The following is a 17,628-nucleotide window of genomic DNA, read 5'->3' as shown; positions in this document are numbered from 1 at the left end:
AAGATTATTTTTATATACTGGAGTGCAGATGGCATGGCACACAGCAGTCTTTCCCCAAACCTGAGGATTTCCAGGCCCCTCATAAAAGGTGCTTGGAGGCCGGATGCAGTGGCTCACGCCTGTAATCCCAGCACTTTGGGAGGCCGAGGCAGGCGGATCATGAGGTCAGGAAATCAAGACCATCCTGGCTAACATGGTGAAACCCCGTCTCTAATAAAAATATAAAAAATTAGCAGGGCGTAGTGGCAGGCGCCTGTAGTTCCAGCTACTCGGGAGGCTGAGGCAGGAGAATGGCGTGAACCCAGGAGGCGGAGCTTGCAGTGAGCCGAGATCGCGCCACTGCACTCCAGCCTGGGCGACAGAGCGAGACTCCATCTCAAAAAAAAAAAAAAAGGTGCTTGGAGTTTAGCCTCCTCTGTTGTGTGCGCTGCATGATTGTCAGTTTCCCACCACCTTTCCCTGGTAGATCTGCCTTCTGGATGGATGCCATTCATTTCATGAGACTCCATCAGTTACATGTAAAGTTTGGCTTTGAAATGATCAAAGTGGGACTTCCTGTTTGGCCTCAACACGTTTGAAGATGTGTATCTATTGAATGATTTCCAATTGTCCTAGTATGTGCTAGATTTTGTGCTCCACCCTAAAAGCAAAAAGAGACCATAGGCTAACAGGGTTAGAAAAGGGAGAGCAAAATGGGAGATCAGATGTTTTTTTGTGATGCATGAGAAATAATAAGGCTTTGGGAGAGTCAGTAGCCACTTCCTGGGATTTCAGAGTTCCAAGGGTTGGAGGTAAGCTCTTAGCAGCTGTGCCTCACTGGCTCACCCCTGGCTGTTAGACCCCTTCCCTGGAGAATCGCCTTCTGAGGGCTTTGTGACCGCACACCATAGTTCCTGCTATTCCCCCAGTTGCCAGCGTCTGGTGGGTGAGTGAGCTCACTTGTGACTGGGATATGAAGGAGATGATTCTAGGGAGTCTCTTAACTTAGTCCAGAAATCCTCCCTCCATTGCTTGCTTTCTCTCCTTTTTCCCTTGAAGTTTATTTGTTAAAGACAGACTAACCGACCTGTCTGGTCGTCTGTCCTAGAGTGTTTCCCAGGCCACTGTGTAGCACCATTGCCTCTGTGGGGTCATTGAACGTGTTTGCCTGTCTTCTAGTTCTAGAGCTTTGGTCACATTCACTTTTTTGTTAAGATTACTTTATAGGCACAGGCAAAATCCTAAAAGTAAGATTTTTTAAATTGTTACCATTGCAAAAAATAGCACCTCAAACAAGAGCAGTTGTGTTATTTTTGCCCATCTGCCTGCTGCTCAAATGTTGGCCCATTACAAGGTCATGTCTAACAGCCATGCAAAGCAGCATCCTCCCTGCCCTCTCTGGCACACTTCACCCGTTCAGTGCCGGTGTACGCTCCCAGCCTCTGTAACTCCACGTGGTTTACCTGTTAGTCATCTGTCTCCCTCAAACTAGAGTCCAGCCTGGTTCATGCTGCTCAGCACCGTGCTGAGGCTCTGCAGTGCCTGTCGTGTTGGAGGGAGGGTCCGTGCCTGCGTTGCTCTGCAGCTGCGTTAGTGGTCGTGTCCTTTATCAGTTGTGGTGGTGCCCTGTTCCCTTTATTCCTCACAGTATTGTTAGGAGCGGTGCGTAAGGGAAGCAGGGCCTGAGGACTTTCCGTTGCCCTTTGAATTCCCACAGTCTTAATTTTGGGAGATTGACCTGGACTTGGGAATGAAAGAAAAATGGAAAAGTGAGTGAAATTGGTTTAAATTCCCCATGCAAACTCCTCTCTCTCAAAATGCTGCTTCGTCTTGGAGGTGAGCTGTGATCCTTGTGTGGTTGGTCAAGTTAGCAAATTTCCTGCCCCTGTGTAAGACACTGGGGCCTCACTGGGGCCGGTTTGGACTTCGGAAGTTGTCCAAACCATCCAGAGATGCAGCCATCCAGTGCTGCACAGGAGGCTCAGGGGTGTGCAGCTGGCTGGTGACCAAGTGACTCAGGACTGCCCTGTTGCTGCTTGGTGGTGGGACCACATGTGTGCACTTTGGTGACCATGGTGCCTGTTGTCCTTGAGATTGTTAGTCAAAGGTACACATCATAGTTTAATCACTGTAAGACTGTCAGAGCACTTTCAGATTGGTTGTCTGATTTAATTTTCATTTTAGCCCTGTGATGTAGATAACACCATTCCCATTTTGAATTAAGCAGAACAGAGTAAAAAACAATTTAGTGAAAGCATTATTCTTTGTATGTTGCAGAACCAGAACTTGAAATTATTTTTCAATATCTATACCCTATTTTGTCATTGGCAAACTTGCAGCCTGAATGTCGTTATCGGTGACTGTGTAGTATGGGGTCCTGAGGGCACCGCTGAGGTGCCCCTCCTAGACTCTCAGAGGTCTGGATGAGAGGCCTGGGCTGCTGCATTGCCATGAAGGGTAGAGGCACTACACGGAGCACATTGCATTGCAAATATGAAATATTCTGACTTTAAAAATCATGCTAACACTTGACTCACAAAGATGTTCTAAAGTAGGGGCAGATCCCTTCACCTACTTGCTTTTAAGTTATTTAAATCTCTCTGAAAAGGATTTCCAAAACTGAAATTCTAAATAAAAGCCAATGGCAGATATGGGTCATCAGGAAGAATAGACATGAGACCTCAGCAGACCTTGTCTTAGTGGATTAGACGGGCAAGTTCTTGGAGTCAGCACAGCCAGAGCTTAGCCGTGACGTTGGCACTGGAGGAGAGGAGCCCAGGCCAGGTAAACCTGATGGTGGGTGTTCTAGAAGGTTTTTGTGGACTAAGGATAGTGAAGAGAAAAACAAAAGCAATTAAATGTAAGTAAGACTTTTAAAATTTACATTTATTTTTTAATTTTCAAAGGAAGCTGCATCAATATTAAGTTTAGTAGAAAAACATGACTAATAATTATAACAAAAATGCTATTAGTCTTTTTAACTATCTTTCTTTAAAGTGAGTATATTTTTTCTTTTTTTTTTGAGACAAGGTCTCACTCCATTTGCCCAGGCTGGAGTGTAGTGGAGCAGTCACGGCGCACTGTAGCCTCAGTTTCCCAGGCTCAGGTGGATTCTCCCACTTCAGCCTCCCAAGTAGCTGGACTACAGGCGTGTGCCACTGCACCAGCTAATTTTTTGCATTTTTAGTAGAGACCAGGTTTTTGCCATGTTGTTGCCCAGCCTGGTCTTGAAGTCCTGGGCTCAAGCCATCTTCCAGCCTCAGCCTCCCAAAGTGCTGGGACTATAGGCATGAGCCACCATGCCCACACCTATTTTAATTATAATAAAGCAGCTAAAATTACTACATGTGACTGGGTGCGTGTAATCCCAGCACTTTGGGAGGCCAAGGCAGGCAGATCACTTGAGGTCAGGAGTTCAAGACCAGCCTGGCCAACATGGCGAAACCCTGTCTCTACTAAAAATACAAAAAATTAGCCAGGTGTGGTGGTGCATGCCTGTAATCCCAGCTACTTGGGAAGGTGAGGAAGGAGAATCGCTTGAACTCAGGAGGTGGAGGTTGCAGTGAGCCGAGATCGAGCCATTGCACTCCAGCCTGGGCCTCAGAGCTAGACTCAGTCTCAAATAAAATAAAATAAAATAAAATAACTATATGCAAATTTATAGTTTTTCACTTCGTATATACTAAGCATTTTCCCAAATTATTACTGTCTTCATTATTGTTCTTAGCAATATGTTTTTTTTTTTTTTTTTTTTTTTTTTTTTTTTTTTGAGGCAGAGTCTCGCTGTCGCCCAGGCTGGAGTGCAGTGGCGCAATCTCGGCTCACTGCAGGCTCCGCCCCCCGGGGTTCACGCCATTCTCCTGCCTCAGCCTCCCGAGTAGCTGGGACTACAGGCGCCCGCCATCTCGCCCGGCTAATTTTTTGTATTTTTAGTAGAGACGGGGTTTCACTGTGTTAGCCAGGATGGTCTCGATCTCCTGACCTCGTGATCCGCCCGCCTCGGCCTCCCAAAGTGCTGGGATTACAGGCGTGAGCCACCGCGCCCGGCCAGTGTTCTTAGCAATATGTTACAGTTCTTCCAGTAACTATTTAGAGACAAGATCTTGCTCTGTTGCCCAGATTGGAGTGCAGTGGTGCTATCATAGCTCACTGCAGCCTTGAACTCCTGGGCTCAAGTGATCCTCCCACCTCAGCCTCCCAAGTAGGTAGAACTACAAGCACGTTCCACCATACCCAGCTAATTGTATCAAGTAATTTTTTTTTTTTTGAGATAGAGCCTCATTCTGTCACCCAGGCTGGAGTGCAGTGGCACGATCTCCGCTCACTGCAGCCTCCGCCTCCCGGGTTCAAGCCGTTCTCCCATCTCAGCCTCCTGAGTATCTGGGATTATAGGCACACATCACCACACCTGGCTAATTTTTGTATTTTTTGGTAGAAATGGGGTTTCACCATGTTGGCCAGGCTGGTCTCGAACTCCTAACCTCAGGTGATCCACCTGCCTCAGCCTCTCAAAGTGCTGGGATTATAGGCTTGAGCCATTGCACCTGGCTGCATCAAGTAACTTTAAAAAGTTAACTTTAGGCTGGGTGTGGTGGCTCACGCATTAGGTTAGAGTCAGAGCTTTGGGAGGCTTAGGCAGGAGGATCCCTTGAAGCCAAGAGTTTGAGACCAGCCCGGGCAACATAGCAAGGCCTCGTCTCTACCAAAAATTTCAAAAATAGCTGGGTGTGATGGGTGGAGTCTGCTTGTAGTCCTGGCTACTCTGGAGGCTAAGGTAGAAGGATGGCTCGAACTGCAGTGAGCTATGATCATGCCGCTCACTCTACCCTGGGCAACAGTGTGAGAATCTCACAGAGATTTTTTTTAAAATGTAACATTAAGGCTGGGTGTGGTGGCTCACTCTTGTAATCCCAGCACTTTGGGAGGCCGAGGCGGGTGGATCACGAGGTGAGGAGGTCGAGACCACGGTGAAACCCTGTCTCTACTACAAATATAAAAAATTAGCCGGGTGTGGTGGTGGGCGCCTTGTAGTCCCAGCTACTCGGAGAGGCTGAGGCAGGAGAGTGGCGTGAACCCGGGAGGCGGAGCTTGCAGTGAGCTGAGATCACACCAGTGCACTCCAGCCTGGGTGACAGAGTGAGACTCCGTCTCAAAAAAAAAAAAAAATTGTTTTATTGAAACTGAAAAGTATAAAGAAAAATATTTTTCTTTGTTCTAGGACCCCAGATTAGCCTCTGTTAACTTTGTATGTGTGTGTTGGTGTGTAGGGGGGTTAGTAAGCAAACTATATTTGAAGAATAATGAGAAGAGTAAAGGCTGATAACCGGTTTCTCTGTCTCCAAAAACAACGCCATTAACATCTGGTGTATCTAGAAAAAAGATGGCAGGCCGGGCGCAGTGGCTCACGCCTGTAATCCCAGCGCTTTGGGAGGCCGAGGTGGGCAGATCACCTGAGGTCAGGAGTTCAAGACCAGCCTGGCCAACATGATGAAACCCCGTCTCTACTAAAAATACAAAAAATTAGCCGGGTGTGGTGGCGTGTGCCTGTAGTCCCACCTACTCGGGAGGCTGAGGCAAAAGAATCGCTTGAACTCGGGAGGTGGAGGTTGCAGTGAGCCAGCACTGTACCACTGCACTCTAGACTCAGCAACAAGAGCAAAACTCCATCTCAATAAAAAAAAGAAAAAGAAAAAAGATGGCTTGCCCTGGCATTGGTGTTTGTCCATTTTGTACACACAAAAGCATCATGCTTTGTAACTGTTCGTTCTTGTTTCGTTCACTGTCTTCACGGTAAAGATGAACTAAGAGCCACTGGGAAGGCTGTTTATGGGAACCAGAAGGTTGTTTGCTTCCCTTAAGTTCGCTCTTCCTGGTACCTGGTGCCCTTGCAGCCCATGGGGAACGTGATGGTCATGTTTTCTCGTCTCTCCTGTCTCATCCCATCAGCCAGTTCACTGCTGTGCCTAAACTGCTGCACAGGGTGTCTGTGGTGCGTGTCCACATAACAAAAAGATGGTACTGATCATTGAGTTTATCTCCAAAAATTTTAGGCTGGGCATGATGGCTCATACCTGTAATCCCAGCATTTGGGAGGCCGAGGCGGGCGGATCATCTGAGGTCAGGAGTTCCTTACCAGCCTGGCCAATGTGGTGAAACCCCGTCTCTACTAAAAATACAAAAACTAGCCAAACTACAGCCATGCGCCTGTAATTCCAGCTACTCGGGAGGCCGAGGCAAAAGAATCACTTGAACCTGGGAGGCAGAGGTTGCAGTGAGCAGAGATTGCGTCATTGCACTCCAGCCTGGGCGATAAGAGTGAAACTCCGTCTCAAAAAAGAAAAGAAGAGAAAATATATTTTTATCCTGGAGACTAGAGAATGTAATTTAAAAAAAAAAATTGAAATGCCTGACAGTAGATTTCTCTTACCACTTCTATGTGTGGACTGAAGAGGGTCTTATCAGGAAATTTATTTTTATTGCTAATAAAAATAGGAGTGTGTGTGTGTGTATACGTGTGTGTGTACACAGCGTTTTGCCATATTGCCCAGGCTGGTTGCAAACTGCTGGGTTCAAGCAGTCCTCCCGACTTGACCTCCTGAAGTGTTGGGATTATAGGCCACCATGCCCAGCCAGGAATACGCCTTTTTAAAAAAAATTGACAAACATAGGTTTTGAGTCTCTTAATTGAAACTCAAGTGTTGGCACAGGACAGTGCTATAATAATTTCTGCTATTAACTATGAAAAAGAAGTCCGTCTGGTTTTTTTCTCTTTGCATGTGACTAAAGATTAAAGTTAGCAAGTTTTGGCATTACTACATAATTTCAGAAAATTTTGTGAGGTCACTAAGTTATATTGAGCTCATTTTAAAGATACTTAGATTTTTGGTAAATTTGTTTCTCTAGTCTCAAGCAATACAGCTGGGTGATTGTTGTGTACATGTTCTTGTGTAATATGTGAAAAGAACATCTAATTAAAAGCAGTATGTAAGATTTCAGGAGTTATCCCACCTAATGATGGAATTTGGGCCTTTACACCTCCACCCACCACCCTCCAGCCACAAGAAACATCTCTTTTTTTTGAGACAGAGTTTCGCTGTTGTTGCTCAGGCTGGAGTGCAATGGCGAGATCTCAGCTCACTGCAACCTCCACCTCCCAGGTTCAAGCGATTCTCCTGCCTCAGCCTCCCGAGTAGCTGGGATTACAGGCACGCACCACCACACCCGGCTAATTTTTGTATTTTTAGTAGAGGTGGGGTTTCACCATGTTAACCACGCTGGTCTCAAACTCCTGACCTCAGGTGATCCGTTGTCTGCAGCCTCCCAAAGCGTCAGCCACCGCCCCCAGCCGGAACATCATTTTTGAAGCATCTCGGAATATGCGTTTCTCTTTCCCCAGATCCCAGGAGTTTGTTGTTTTTAGTCCCATATTATAAAAATTAGCTTTACTTTTTAGTGTTTAAATGATCAGAAACTGTGTGTGTTAACTAAAACAGTTTAATTTGGGGTACTTCATAATATTAACTTGTTTTCTTCATGTTGATTTTTGAAGGATTAAAGTAGCTTTACAGACTAAGAACAATTCTCTATTATGCGTGGGGGGTGCTGGTGAAATAAAACTACCCCCAACTGTAAAATTGTGTGCATAATATAATTTGATCATGTGTGAAATACAGGTGAGTAGTGTCAGGGCATGCAGAAAGAATGCAAAGCACAAGGCATCCAGATAGCTTCCATTTGAGACGCTACTCATCTTGTCCTGGCACTCTTACCATTTCACACATTAACATTCACAAATTGCAGTCCTAAGATTTATATGTGAAAACCAGGGAAAGAATTAACCAGTCTTATCCCTTAAGAATAAACTGCCCTTGAGGTGTGACCTTGTCCATACCTAATTCCAGTGATGCCCCATGTGTGCAGGGAGGCCTGAGGTATTTTTCCTTAGTGAAGCTTTCCTCATGATTAAAACATCCGTTTCAAATAATGCCTTTAGAAACAACTATTTGGTCAGAAATCTTTCTGACACTGTGTTGCTGTGCACCCTGCCTCCCCAGAGAGCAGTGGCAGCAGGACACCTGGTTTGTGTGCTCATGTTATGGGGCATGCCTTGCAGGCCTTTCTTGTTCTGTGGACCGTAGACATCAAGTATCTATACTGTAGGTCATTCGAATTCCTGTATGCACACTAGGAAAGTTTACACTGGAAACTGACAGCTGAGCTGCTTAGGTCGTAGGATAATTTCCCACAGATGGGTTTTAATCTCAAGAAATTAACTGCTATCAATTAGATTTTGTTGTATATTATATTAGCCTTTTGACTTTTCCACAAAAGTTATAATGGTAAAATTGATCCTCTGTGTAATTTATGTAGGAAATTGAAGCGCTTGCATAAGCCGTACTTGCATGTGAGAGCTAATTGTAAGGGATTAAAGACATTAACAACTGTATCCTCAGCTTTGTTATACTTCAGTCATACTTACGATTAACAGCCAAGATCTTGGTCAGAAATGCAGCCTCCATTTATTATATTCTCTTGGGAAAATAAGTCTCTTGTTTAACAAGGTCTCTGATTTCAGGAATATTGTCTAACGTGAGTAGGGCGAGAAGGCAGGGCGGCTTGCACTGAGCCTAATTTAGCCTGCACCTATAAGGATCAAGGTGTTGTTTCTGAGCCTGCTGGGATCCCAGGGCCCACTTGGGTGGGAGAGTGGGTTGTCCCTGAGCCAAAAAACTGCTGGACACACCCTGTGTGCTCTTAGGATTGCCGTGCGAGCATCCTGACAGCTTTTGACCAGTAGCGGTTCATGGTTACTGAGATGAGGTGGCTTTGAGATTCTTGGTTGCCAGGTTGCCACTGACCCCATTCCCTGAAGTAACTTCTCCTACGTCTTCATGCGATAGCTATCCTAAGTGTCAGGTTTTATTTTTTTTATTTTGAGATGGAGTCTCGCTGTCACCCAGGCTGGAATGCAGTGGTGTGATTTTGGCTCACTGCAACCTCTGCCTCCCAGGTTCAAATGATTCTTCTACCTCAGCCTCCCAAGTAGCTGGGATTACAGGTGTGTGCCACCATGCCCAGCTAATTTTTGTATTTTTAGTAGAGACCGGGTTTCACCATGGTGGCCAGGCTGGTCTTGAACTCCTGACCTCAAGTGATCCACCCGCCTTGGCCTCCCAAGTGTTGGGATTACAGGCATGAGCCACCACACCTGGCCTAAATGTCAGTCTTATGTTCTTGGATTTATAGGGAAACCTATATTTTTTTTATGAAAAATGCTTAACAGATTTTTCATTTTATAACCCACCAGCATATGTTGAGTAGTATTTTAGACATTGTAATATTATGCAAAGCCAGTAAATAATCATAATTATATATTTTATTTACCTGGCCCTACTTAGGCATTTTATAAGTTCTGATGAATGCTGAAGAAAAGTTCTCTGATTTGTAATGAGACCATAGTTCTCAGACTTTACTTTTTTTTTTTTTTTTTTTTTTTTTTTTTTGAGACAGAGTCTTGCTCTGAAGCCCAGGCTGGAGTGCAGTGGCACCATCTCGGCTCACTGCAAGCTCCGCCTCCCGGGTTCATGCCATTCTCCTGCCTCAGCCTCCCAAGTAGCTGGGACTACAGGCGCCTGCCACCATGCCCAGCTAATTTTTTTGTATTTTTAGTAGAGAAGGGGTTTGACCGTGTTAGCCAGGATGGTCTCGATCTCCTGACCTCATGATCTGCCCGCCTCGGCCTCCCAAAGTGCTGGGATTACAGGCTTGAGCCACCGCGCCCGCCTTAAACTTTAAATTTACTTTTCTCAGCTGCTTCATTAAATTATCCAACAGTTGTTTATTGATTGTGCTTGTCTTTCTGTTTCAGATCTCACATTCTTGGAGGTGGCATTGAAGAGCACTAAGATCAGAAGATGAGTGAGCTTGACCAGTTACGGCAGGAGGCCGAGCAACTTAAGAACCAGATTCGAGTATGTAGTGTGTGTGCTTGGGTTTTATTAATCATTTGTGTTTCAGGTTAGATGTTACTTGTTTTAGGAAAAATGGTTTACAGGATGACTTGTTCTATGTTTTATATTGAAATTGAATCTTAGTTGGCCCAGGATATACTAATTATAGATCTAGATACTTGGCCTAGTACATTGTTTTCAGGATTTTGCTTTCTGTATACAATTTGTTATTTGAATATACACCAGATGTCTCTATAGAATTTATTAGTGTCTTTTGCATTCTTTATCATAACCTTGAAAACTTGTGGTACTCTGGGCCACTGATCAGACTGTGATATCTACCTCCCTCCCCTGAATATTGGGACTATTGACAGCAGAAAACTTGCTTAAAAGTAAGAGTATTAACAACAATAAAAAAAGTATTTCAGGTATATCTGGTGTATTTTTTCCTAATTTTGAAAGATCTTCCCTAGCGGTGATGATTGGAATCTACAGCTTCTGATAGAGCTAGATGGAGCAGATATATCTAAATCCAAGATAGAGGCCGGGTGCGGGGGCTCACACCTGGAATCCCAGCAGTTTGGGAGGCCGAGGCAGGTGGATCACCTGAGGTAGGGAGTTCGAGACCAGCCAGGGCAACATAGTGAAACCCCATCTCTACAAAAAATATAAAAATTAGCTGGGTGTGGTGGTGTGTGCCTGTAGTCCCAGCTACTCAGGAGGCTAAGGTCAGAGAATCCCTTGAACCTGGGAGGCAGAGGATTCAGTGAGCCGAGATTGTGCCACCGCACTCCAGCCTGGGCCTCAGAGCGAGACCCTGAAAAATAAAAAAAAATTGAAGATAAAAACAACCGTTTGTAAATAAACTGCACTGTAAAAAGAATACCTTTCACAGAATTCTAAAACATTAAATTCCAGTCTGTGACTGATATAGGATGTTAAATTGCAGAGTTCATAAACTTTTTTTTGAGAGAGAGTTTCGCTTTGTTGTGCCCAGGCTGGAGTGTAGTGGCGCGATCTCGTCTCACTGCAACCTCTGCCTCCTGGGTTCAAGCAATTCTCTTGCCTGATAACTTTCTGAAAAGGGAAGAGCAGTAGGTCTAAATGGAATTCATTCTGCTCCTGCTACTTTTGTGAAAAAGTACTTCTAGTAAATATTTTATAGAGAAACATTTAATGCAAGTATATGTTTCCTTTCTGAAACTGCTGATGTGAAGAGTAAGAGAAAAAGAGGCAGACTTCTCAGGAAAAAACATGTCTTCAGTATGTTTTTAGGTTTTGTCTATTTGATGTAAGAGCTTTCTCTTGCTCTTGTTTGCTCTGTCAAGCTTTAGCTGTTCTTCAGAGTGTCACTGTACAGGAAGCTGATGACATTCAGTACATATCTCAATAACAGTTTATAAGCTGGGCATGGTCGTGCATGCCTGTAGTCCGAGCTACTCAGGAGGATCACTGGACCCAGGAGGTTGAGGCTGTATAGTGAGCTGTGATCACGCCACTGCACTGCAGCCTAGGTGACAAAGTGACACCTTCTCAAAATACAGTAAAAATAAAAAACAACAGTTTATTTTTCTGACTCCAGTGCAAGGATGAAACCTAATATTTCCTTTTAAACGGCCAATTACATGTTTAGAAAGCCCACCAGGATTTGGAGAAAGAAACACCAACATAATTTTAGGCAACTTGTTCCTGAACTTGAGAAAAAATAATGGAATTCTCTGGGATTTACAGCCAAAGAGAAAACAAAATATCCTCTACTGTAAGAATTTTAAATCTTAACATTTAAAAGATCTTACATAGGTTAATAGGGAAGACTTAGGTTTTTTTAATAGTTTGCTCCGATCAGACTTGTTTAACATGTCCCCTCCCCCAGAATTAATCAAATGTATTCTGAAATATTTAGTTTGATATAAAATTATTCTCTGAAATATCTATTTAAATAAAACCAAAAGGTATTCAAATTTTGCCTGATTTACTTAAGCTTTTGCAGTTCATTTTAAGTCAGCATGGTTGGCCGGGTGCGGTGGCTCACGCCTGTAATCCCAGCACTTTGGGAGGCCGAGGTGGGCGGATCACAAGGTCAGGAGATCGAGACCATCCTGGCTAACACGGTGAAACCCCGTCTCTACTTAAAAAAAAAAAAAAATTAGCTGGGCGTGGTGGTGGGCGCCTGTAGTCCCAGCTACTCGGGAGGCTGAGGCAGGAGAATGGCGTGAACCCGGGAGGCGGAGCTTGCAGTGAGCTGAGATCGCGCCACTGCACCTCCAGCCTGGGTAACAGAGCGAGACTCCGTCTCAAAAAAAAAAAAAAAAAAAAAATTTTTTTTTGGAAATAAAAAAAAAAAGCAAACTGTTGTTATTTAATAATAATCTAATTGGGTTTTTGCCGGCGGGGTGGGGGGGTTCAAAACACTCTCAGCTGTTTACCACCTGCTTTTGAGACTATATTTCTTCTTATAGAAATCAGATTTTTTTTTTTTTTTTTTGGAGACAGAGTCTCACCGTGTTCCCCAGGCTGGAGTGCAGTGGCGCGATCTCAGGTCACTGCAAGCTCCTCCTCCGGGGTTCACACCATTCTCCTGCCTCGGCCTCCTGAGGAGCTGGGACTATAGGCGCCCACCACCACACCCGGCTAATTTTTTGTACTTTTAGTAGAGATGGGGTTTCACCGTGTTAGCCAGGATGGTCTCGATCTCCTGACCTTGTGATCCGCCCACCTCGGCCTCCCAAAGTGCCGGGATTACAGGCGTGAGCCACCGCACCCGGCCTAGAAATCAGAATTTTAAAGTTTACCCTGAAAATGTCTTAAATAGTAGTGTGATTTGGCATATTTGAAGAAATTTTTTCTGACAGCTATAAGTTGTTCACAAATAGTGGACTTGGATCTACTCATAGCAGATGGAAAGAGCTTGTTTGGCACAGGTGAAAGACACCCAAATTTAAAAAATTAAGGCCAAAAGGAACTGTTGCACCTCCTCCTGAGGTTTGAACTCTTTCATTTTGTGAATTCCCCAGGGCCTTCTTGCACAGGGGGCTCCATCTTGGGCTGGCACAAATGTCACGTGACATTCCCCGCATGCTCTTGTTGCCACAAAAAAATGTAAAGAGGTTGGGCGCGGTGGCTCACGCCTGTAATCCCAGCACTTTGGGAGGCCGAGGCATGTGGATCACGAGGTCAGGAGATTGATACCATCCTGGCTAACACGGTGAAACCCTGTCTCTACCAAAAAAAAAAATACAAAAAAAATTAGCCAGGTGTGGTGGTGGTGGGCGCCTGTAGTCCCAACTACTTGGGAGGCTGAGGCAGGGAATGACGTGAACCTGGGAGGCAGAGCTTGCAGTGAGGCGAGATCACGCCACTGCACACTCCAGCCTGGGAGACAGAGCGAGACTCCGTCTCAAAAAAAAAAAAAAAAAAAAAGTAAAAAGAGAGATGGCCGGGCACCGTGGCTCGTGCCGTTAATCCCAGTACTTTGGGACGCCAAGGCAGGAGGATTGCATGAGCCCAAAAGCTTGAGACCAGCGTTTGTAAGTTAGGAAGGCCCTGTCTCTTTAAAAAGAATAAAAAGAAACAGGTGGAATTAACCCTAACAAGGTTTTTTTCGGTTTTTTGTTAGTGTGTTTTAAGACAGGGTCTCTGTCAGTCATCCAAGCTGGAGAGCAGTGGTGCGATCACAGCTCACTCTAGCCTCCCGAGTAGCCGGGACTACAGTAGCGTGCTGCCACACCTGGCTGATTTTTTTCATTTTTGTAGAGACAGAGTCCACCATGTTGCCCAGGCTGGTCTCGAACTCCTGGGCTCAAGGGATCTTCCCACCTCAGCCTCCCAGAGTGCTGGCAGGTGTGAACCACCACGCCTGGCCCAACAAATTTTATCTAAGGCAGTATTATCTAAAATATTGACATTCAATATGTAATTAATACATTTTAATTGAGATATTTGACACCGTTTTTGTCCCAAGTGTCCTGGTTCCGTTTGCTGTGTGCAGCAGCCACATGCAGGGCATGGCTCCCATAGTGGGACGTTCACTAGGAGAGGTGCCTAGCTGCTTTGTCTCCGAAGTACCAGGAGCCGCGCTGTGTTAGTTCCTTTGCACGAGACAGGGACAGCAAAAGCTGTTGAAGTCCTTTTACCCCAAATGGGAAAGGAAGACTTATTTTTAAAATGTAGAACATTTTTTCCTGATTTCCCAAGGAATACACGCTTGTTAAAGAATGCAGAGCATAGTGAATCCCACAAGAAATTGTAGATGATTCTAAAAGGGGTTGTTTTCTTTCTTAGATTTGTTTTTCAGCCAAAAGACCCTTAAAGGATCTTGCATGCTCCTTTTGATTATTATTGAGGAAACACAGGCTCTCAAAGGGATTCTGATTAAAACATGGTGTGCCTTAAAATACACAGAGTAGCTGATGGAGTAAGAAAAGCTCCACAGGATGCACAGGCTTAGATGTGTTCTGGAGCGGCATGCCCGCCAGTGCAAGGGAGCAGGGTCCATTCGTGTGAGAGGCAGCTGCAATGAACGCCCGGTCCAAAATGTTCAGTGACTCCACACTGAGCAGGGCCTAGGCTTTAATTTAGGATGAAACCCCAAAGTAAGTATGTTACTGTGTCATTTGACAAATCCAAAAAGGATGAGAAATCAACTGATTAATGGCTCGGATATGTTCATCTCTGGTTTAAGTGGACATCATAATATGTATCTACAGGAGTCCATTAAACTGGAAATTAATCTGAAACAACTTGAAGACTTTATTCTTTGTTAAGCAGTTATAGAGCTTGTTTCTATTAAAAGACTTCTTCCTACAGTTTTAAAAGTTGAAGGTGTCTGTTCTGCAAAGTGCTGCACTCTTAAATAAGCTGGTTATTGGCTAAAATAAAGATTGAGTTGAAGTTATCTGTGTTTTGTTTTTACAGTAATTTTTCCTTCTGTTTAACAGTAGTATCACCACAGTCTGTTACACTGTACCTTAAGAAACTCATTTTAGTCATTGGACACTAATCGGGGGAAGTTGCTTAAATCTCATGTTTATTTTCTCCATTTTAAATTTTCTTATGATGTTTTAAAATCAAAGGCTATAACATCAACAAGAATAGTATTCAAAAACAAATACTAAACTCAGTACTTGCCAGGTAAAATTCATTGACAAAAGACTTTTGCTACTCTAAGTATTCTTCATCCCCCTTACTCCAAATGTTACTGCTTGCATAGAAATACTCGATTTTTTGTGTGTGTGTCTTAATTATAAGCAGAATGACCAATAAAGAGCTTGACTAAAGATGAATTTGGAATGTATAAATTTGGGATATTTATAAGAATCTCAGTATATTTCCTTTTTTTTTTTTTTGAAACAGAGTCTCTCTCTGTCACCCAGGCTAGAGTGCAGTGGTGTGATCTCAGCTCACTGCAACCTCCGCCTCCTGGGTTCAAGCGATTCTCCTGCCTCAGCCTCCCTGAATGGCTACGATTACAGGTGCCGGCCACCATGCCTGGTTAATTTTTGTATTTTTTGTAGGGATGGGGTTTCACCATGTTGGCCAGGCTTGTCTTGAACTCCTGACCTCAGGTGATCCATCCACCTCAGCCCCCTAAAGTGTTGAGATTACAGGCGTGAGCCACTGGGCTTGACCAATATATTTCCATATTATCAGTTTATAATATTCCCACAAGCTTCCTAAAGTAGAAATCATTTGCAGTGAGCAGTTTGCCCCAAAAGCCTGAACTGCTGGGAACTTGTCCTCCACCTCCCCCATGTGGGGCACTTGGACGCATGCCTGTAAGGGCTCCACATGCCATTTGCCATTTTGAAAGTAGGTGTCAGATGACAGCATATAAACACATTTTTCTTACTAGAAAGTGTCAGCTGGGCCTGGTAGCTCTCCCCTATAATCCCAACACTTTGGGAGGCCAAGGGGGAAGGATCATTTGAGCCCAGGAGTTCAAGACCAGCCACAGGCAACATGACGAGAACCCCATCTCTACAAAAAAAAAAAAAAAAATTAGCTGGGCGTAGTGATGCATGCTTGTAGTCCCAGCTATTCAGGAGGCTGAGGTGGGAGGGTCACCTGAGCCCAGGAGGTCGAGGCTGCAGTGAGCTGTGATGACATCACTGCACTCCAGGCTGGGCAACAGAGCCAGATCCTGTCATAAAAATACATACATACATAGTTTAAAAAAAAGAAAAAAGGCCGGGCGGGGTGGCTCACGCCTGTAATCTCAGCACTTTGGGAGGCTGAGGTGAGTGGATCACCTGAGGTCAGGAGTTCGAGACCAGCCTGGCCAACATAGTGAAACCTCATCTCTACTAAAAATACTAAATTAGCCGGTGTGGTAGCACACGCCTGTGGTCCCAGCTACTCAAGAGGCTGAGACAGGAAGAATCACTTGAACCTGGGAGGCAGAGGCTGCGGTGAGCTGAGATCGCAACACAGCACTCCCACCTGGGCAAGACAGAGCAAGACTCTGTCTCAAAAAAAAAAAAAAAAAAATTATACCAACACTCAAACCTGTTAGCCATTGTCTTATTTTCCTTTTTGTTATCTACCTTTCTATTTATAAATGTACATTCTCTTTTGAGATTTCCAGGTCTATTTTCCAGTAACTTTGATCCCTTAGTAATGAAGACACTTGAGTTAGCATTGGTGGATCCCTTCACAGTGCCAACCTGCATCCACAGGTCATTTGTAGATGAGAAACGAGAATAGCCAGAGAGGCTTATGTACATCTAATTGTCTGGCTCCAGGTCCCTTGCTCTTTTTCCATAGAATTTATTTATTTTTCTTTGTTTTATTTTATTATTATTTTTGTTTTTTTAAGATGGAATCCTGCTCTGTTTCCCAGACTGGAGTGCAGTGGCGCGGTCTCGGCTCCCTGCAACCTCTGCCTCCTGAGTTCAAGCAATTCTTCTGCCTCAGCCTCCTGAGTAGCTGGGATTACAGGCATGCGCCACCACACCCAGCTAATTTTTGTATTTTTAGTAGAGATGGGGTTTCACCATGTTGGCCAGGCTGGTCTCGAACTCCTGACCTCAGGTGATCCACCCACCTCGGCCTCCCAAAGTGCTGGGATTATAGGTGTGAGCCACCGTGCCCAGCCTATTTTCCTTAAATTTTTCATTTTTATTTTTAGTAGAGACAGGGTCTCACTTTGTTTCCCAGGCTGGTCTTGAACTCCTGGGTTCAAGCGATCCTCCTGCTTCAGCTTCCCAAAGTGCTAGGATTACAGACGTGAGACCGCGCCCTCCATAGAATTTAGAATTAATGATTGTTTCTCTTGAAAACAAAGTACTTAGTTAATGCAATCTGAAGAAAAGTTTTTTTGGGCTGGATATCTGGTCCTTTTTAGACATCTTTTTTTTTTTTTTTTTTTTTTTTTAAGTAGACTTTTTCTTTGGGCCACAGCCTTCTTGACCCCAGACGGGCTTTGTAAAAAGAGCAAGACGTGTGTGCCAGCCTGTGCAGCAGTGAGCGCACAGGCAGCACCAGGTCCCGGGTGTGTGGGTGCTGCCCCAGCTTGCAGTGTGAGCTCCTCGGTGCTGGCCACAGCTGTGGGGCCCCAGGAGTATTGTGCTGCAGGTCTTAGACAGATTTGGGTACCACTGGTTCTCTGTTCAACGTGGCCTGGACAGTCCACAGATGGCAGTAGACCATGGCGTGTTGAGATGCAAGGAGACTCCGCCATTCTTTCACATTCTGCTTTCAC

General features: G+C 44.6%; 1 protein-coding gene across 4 annotated transcripts in view; it reads left to right on the top strand.

Annotated features, from left to right (window-relative positions):
* GNB1 (G protein subunit beta 1) overlaps positions 1-17,628 on the top strand; it is a 106,948-nt gene that overhangs the window by 56,780 nt on the left and 32,540 nt on the right. For all 4 annotated transcript variants that reach the window (XM_032758649.2, XM_032758651.2, XM_032758643.2 and 1 more), the window contains one exon: positions 9,848-9,950. In XM_032758649.2, the coding sequence (XP_032614540.1) occupies positions 9,894-9,950 (57 nt within the window). In that variant the 5' untranslated portion in view covers positions 9,848-9,893. The remainder of the gene's footprint in view (positions 1-9,847; positions 9,951-17,628) is intronic.

Source organism: Hylobates moloch, unplaced genomic scaffold (assembly GCF_009828535.3).
Source record: "Hylobates moloch isolate HMO894 unplaced genomic scaffold, HMol_V3 SCAFFOLD_9, whole genome shotgun sequence".
NCBI classification, from domain to species: domain Eukaryota; kingdom Metazoa; phylum Chordata; class Mammalia; order Primates; family Hylobatidae; genus Hylobates; species Hylobates moloch.
This window is presented reverse-complemented; position numbering and strand designations above follow the sequence as displayed.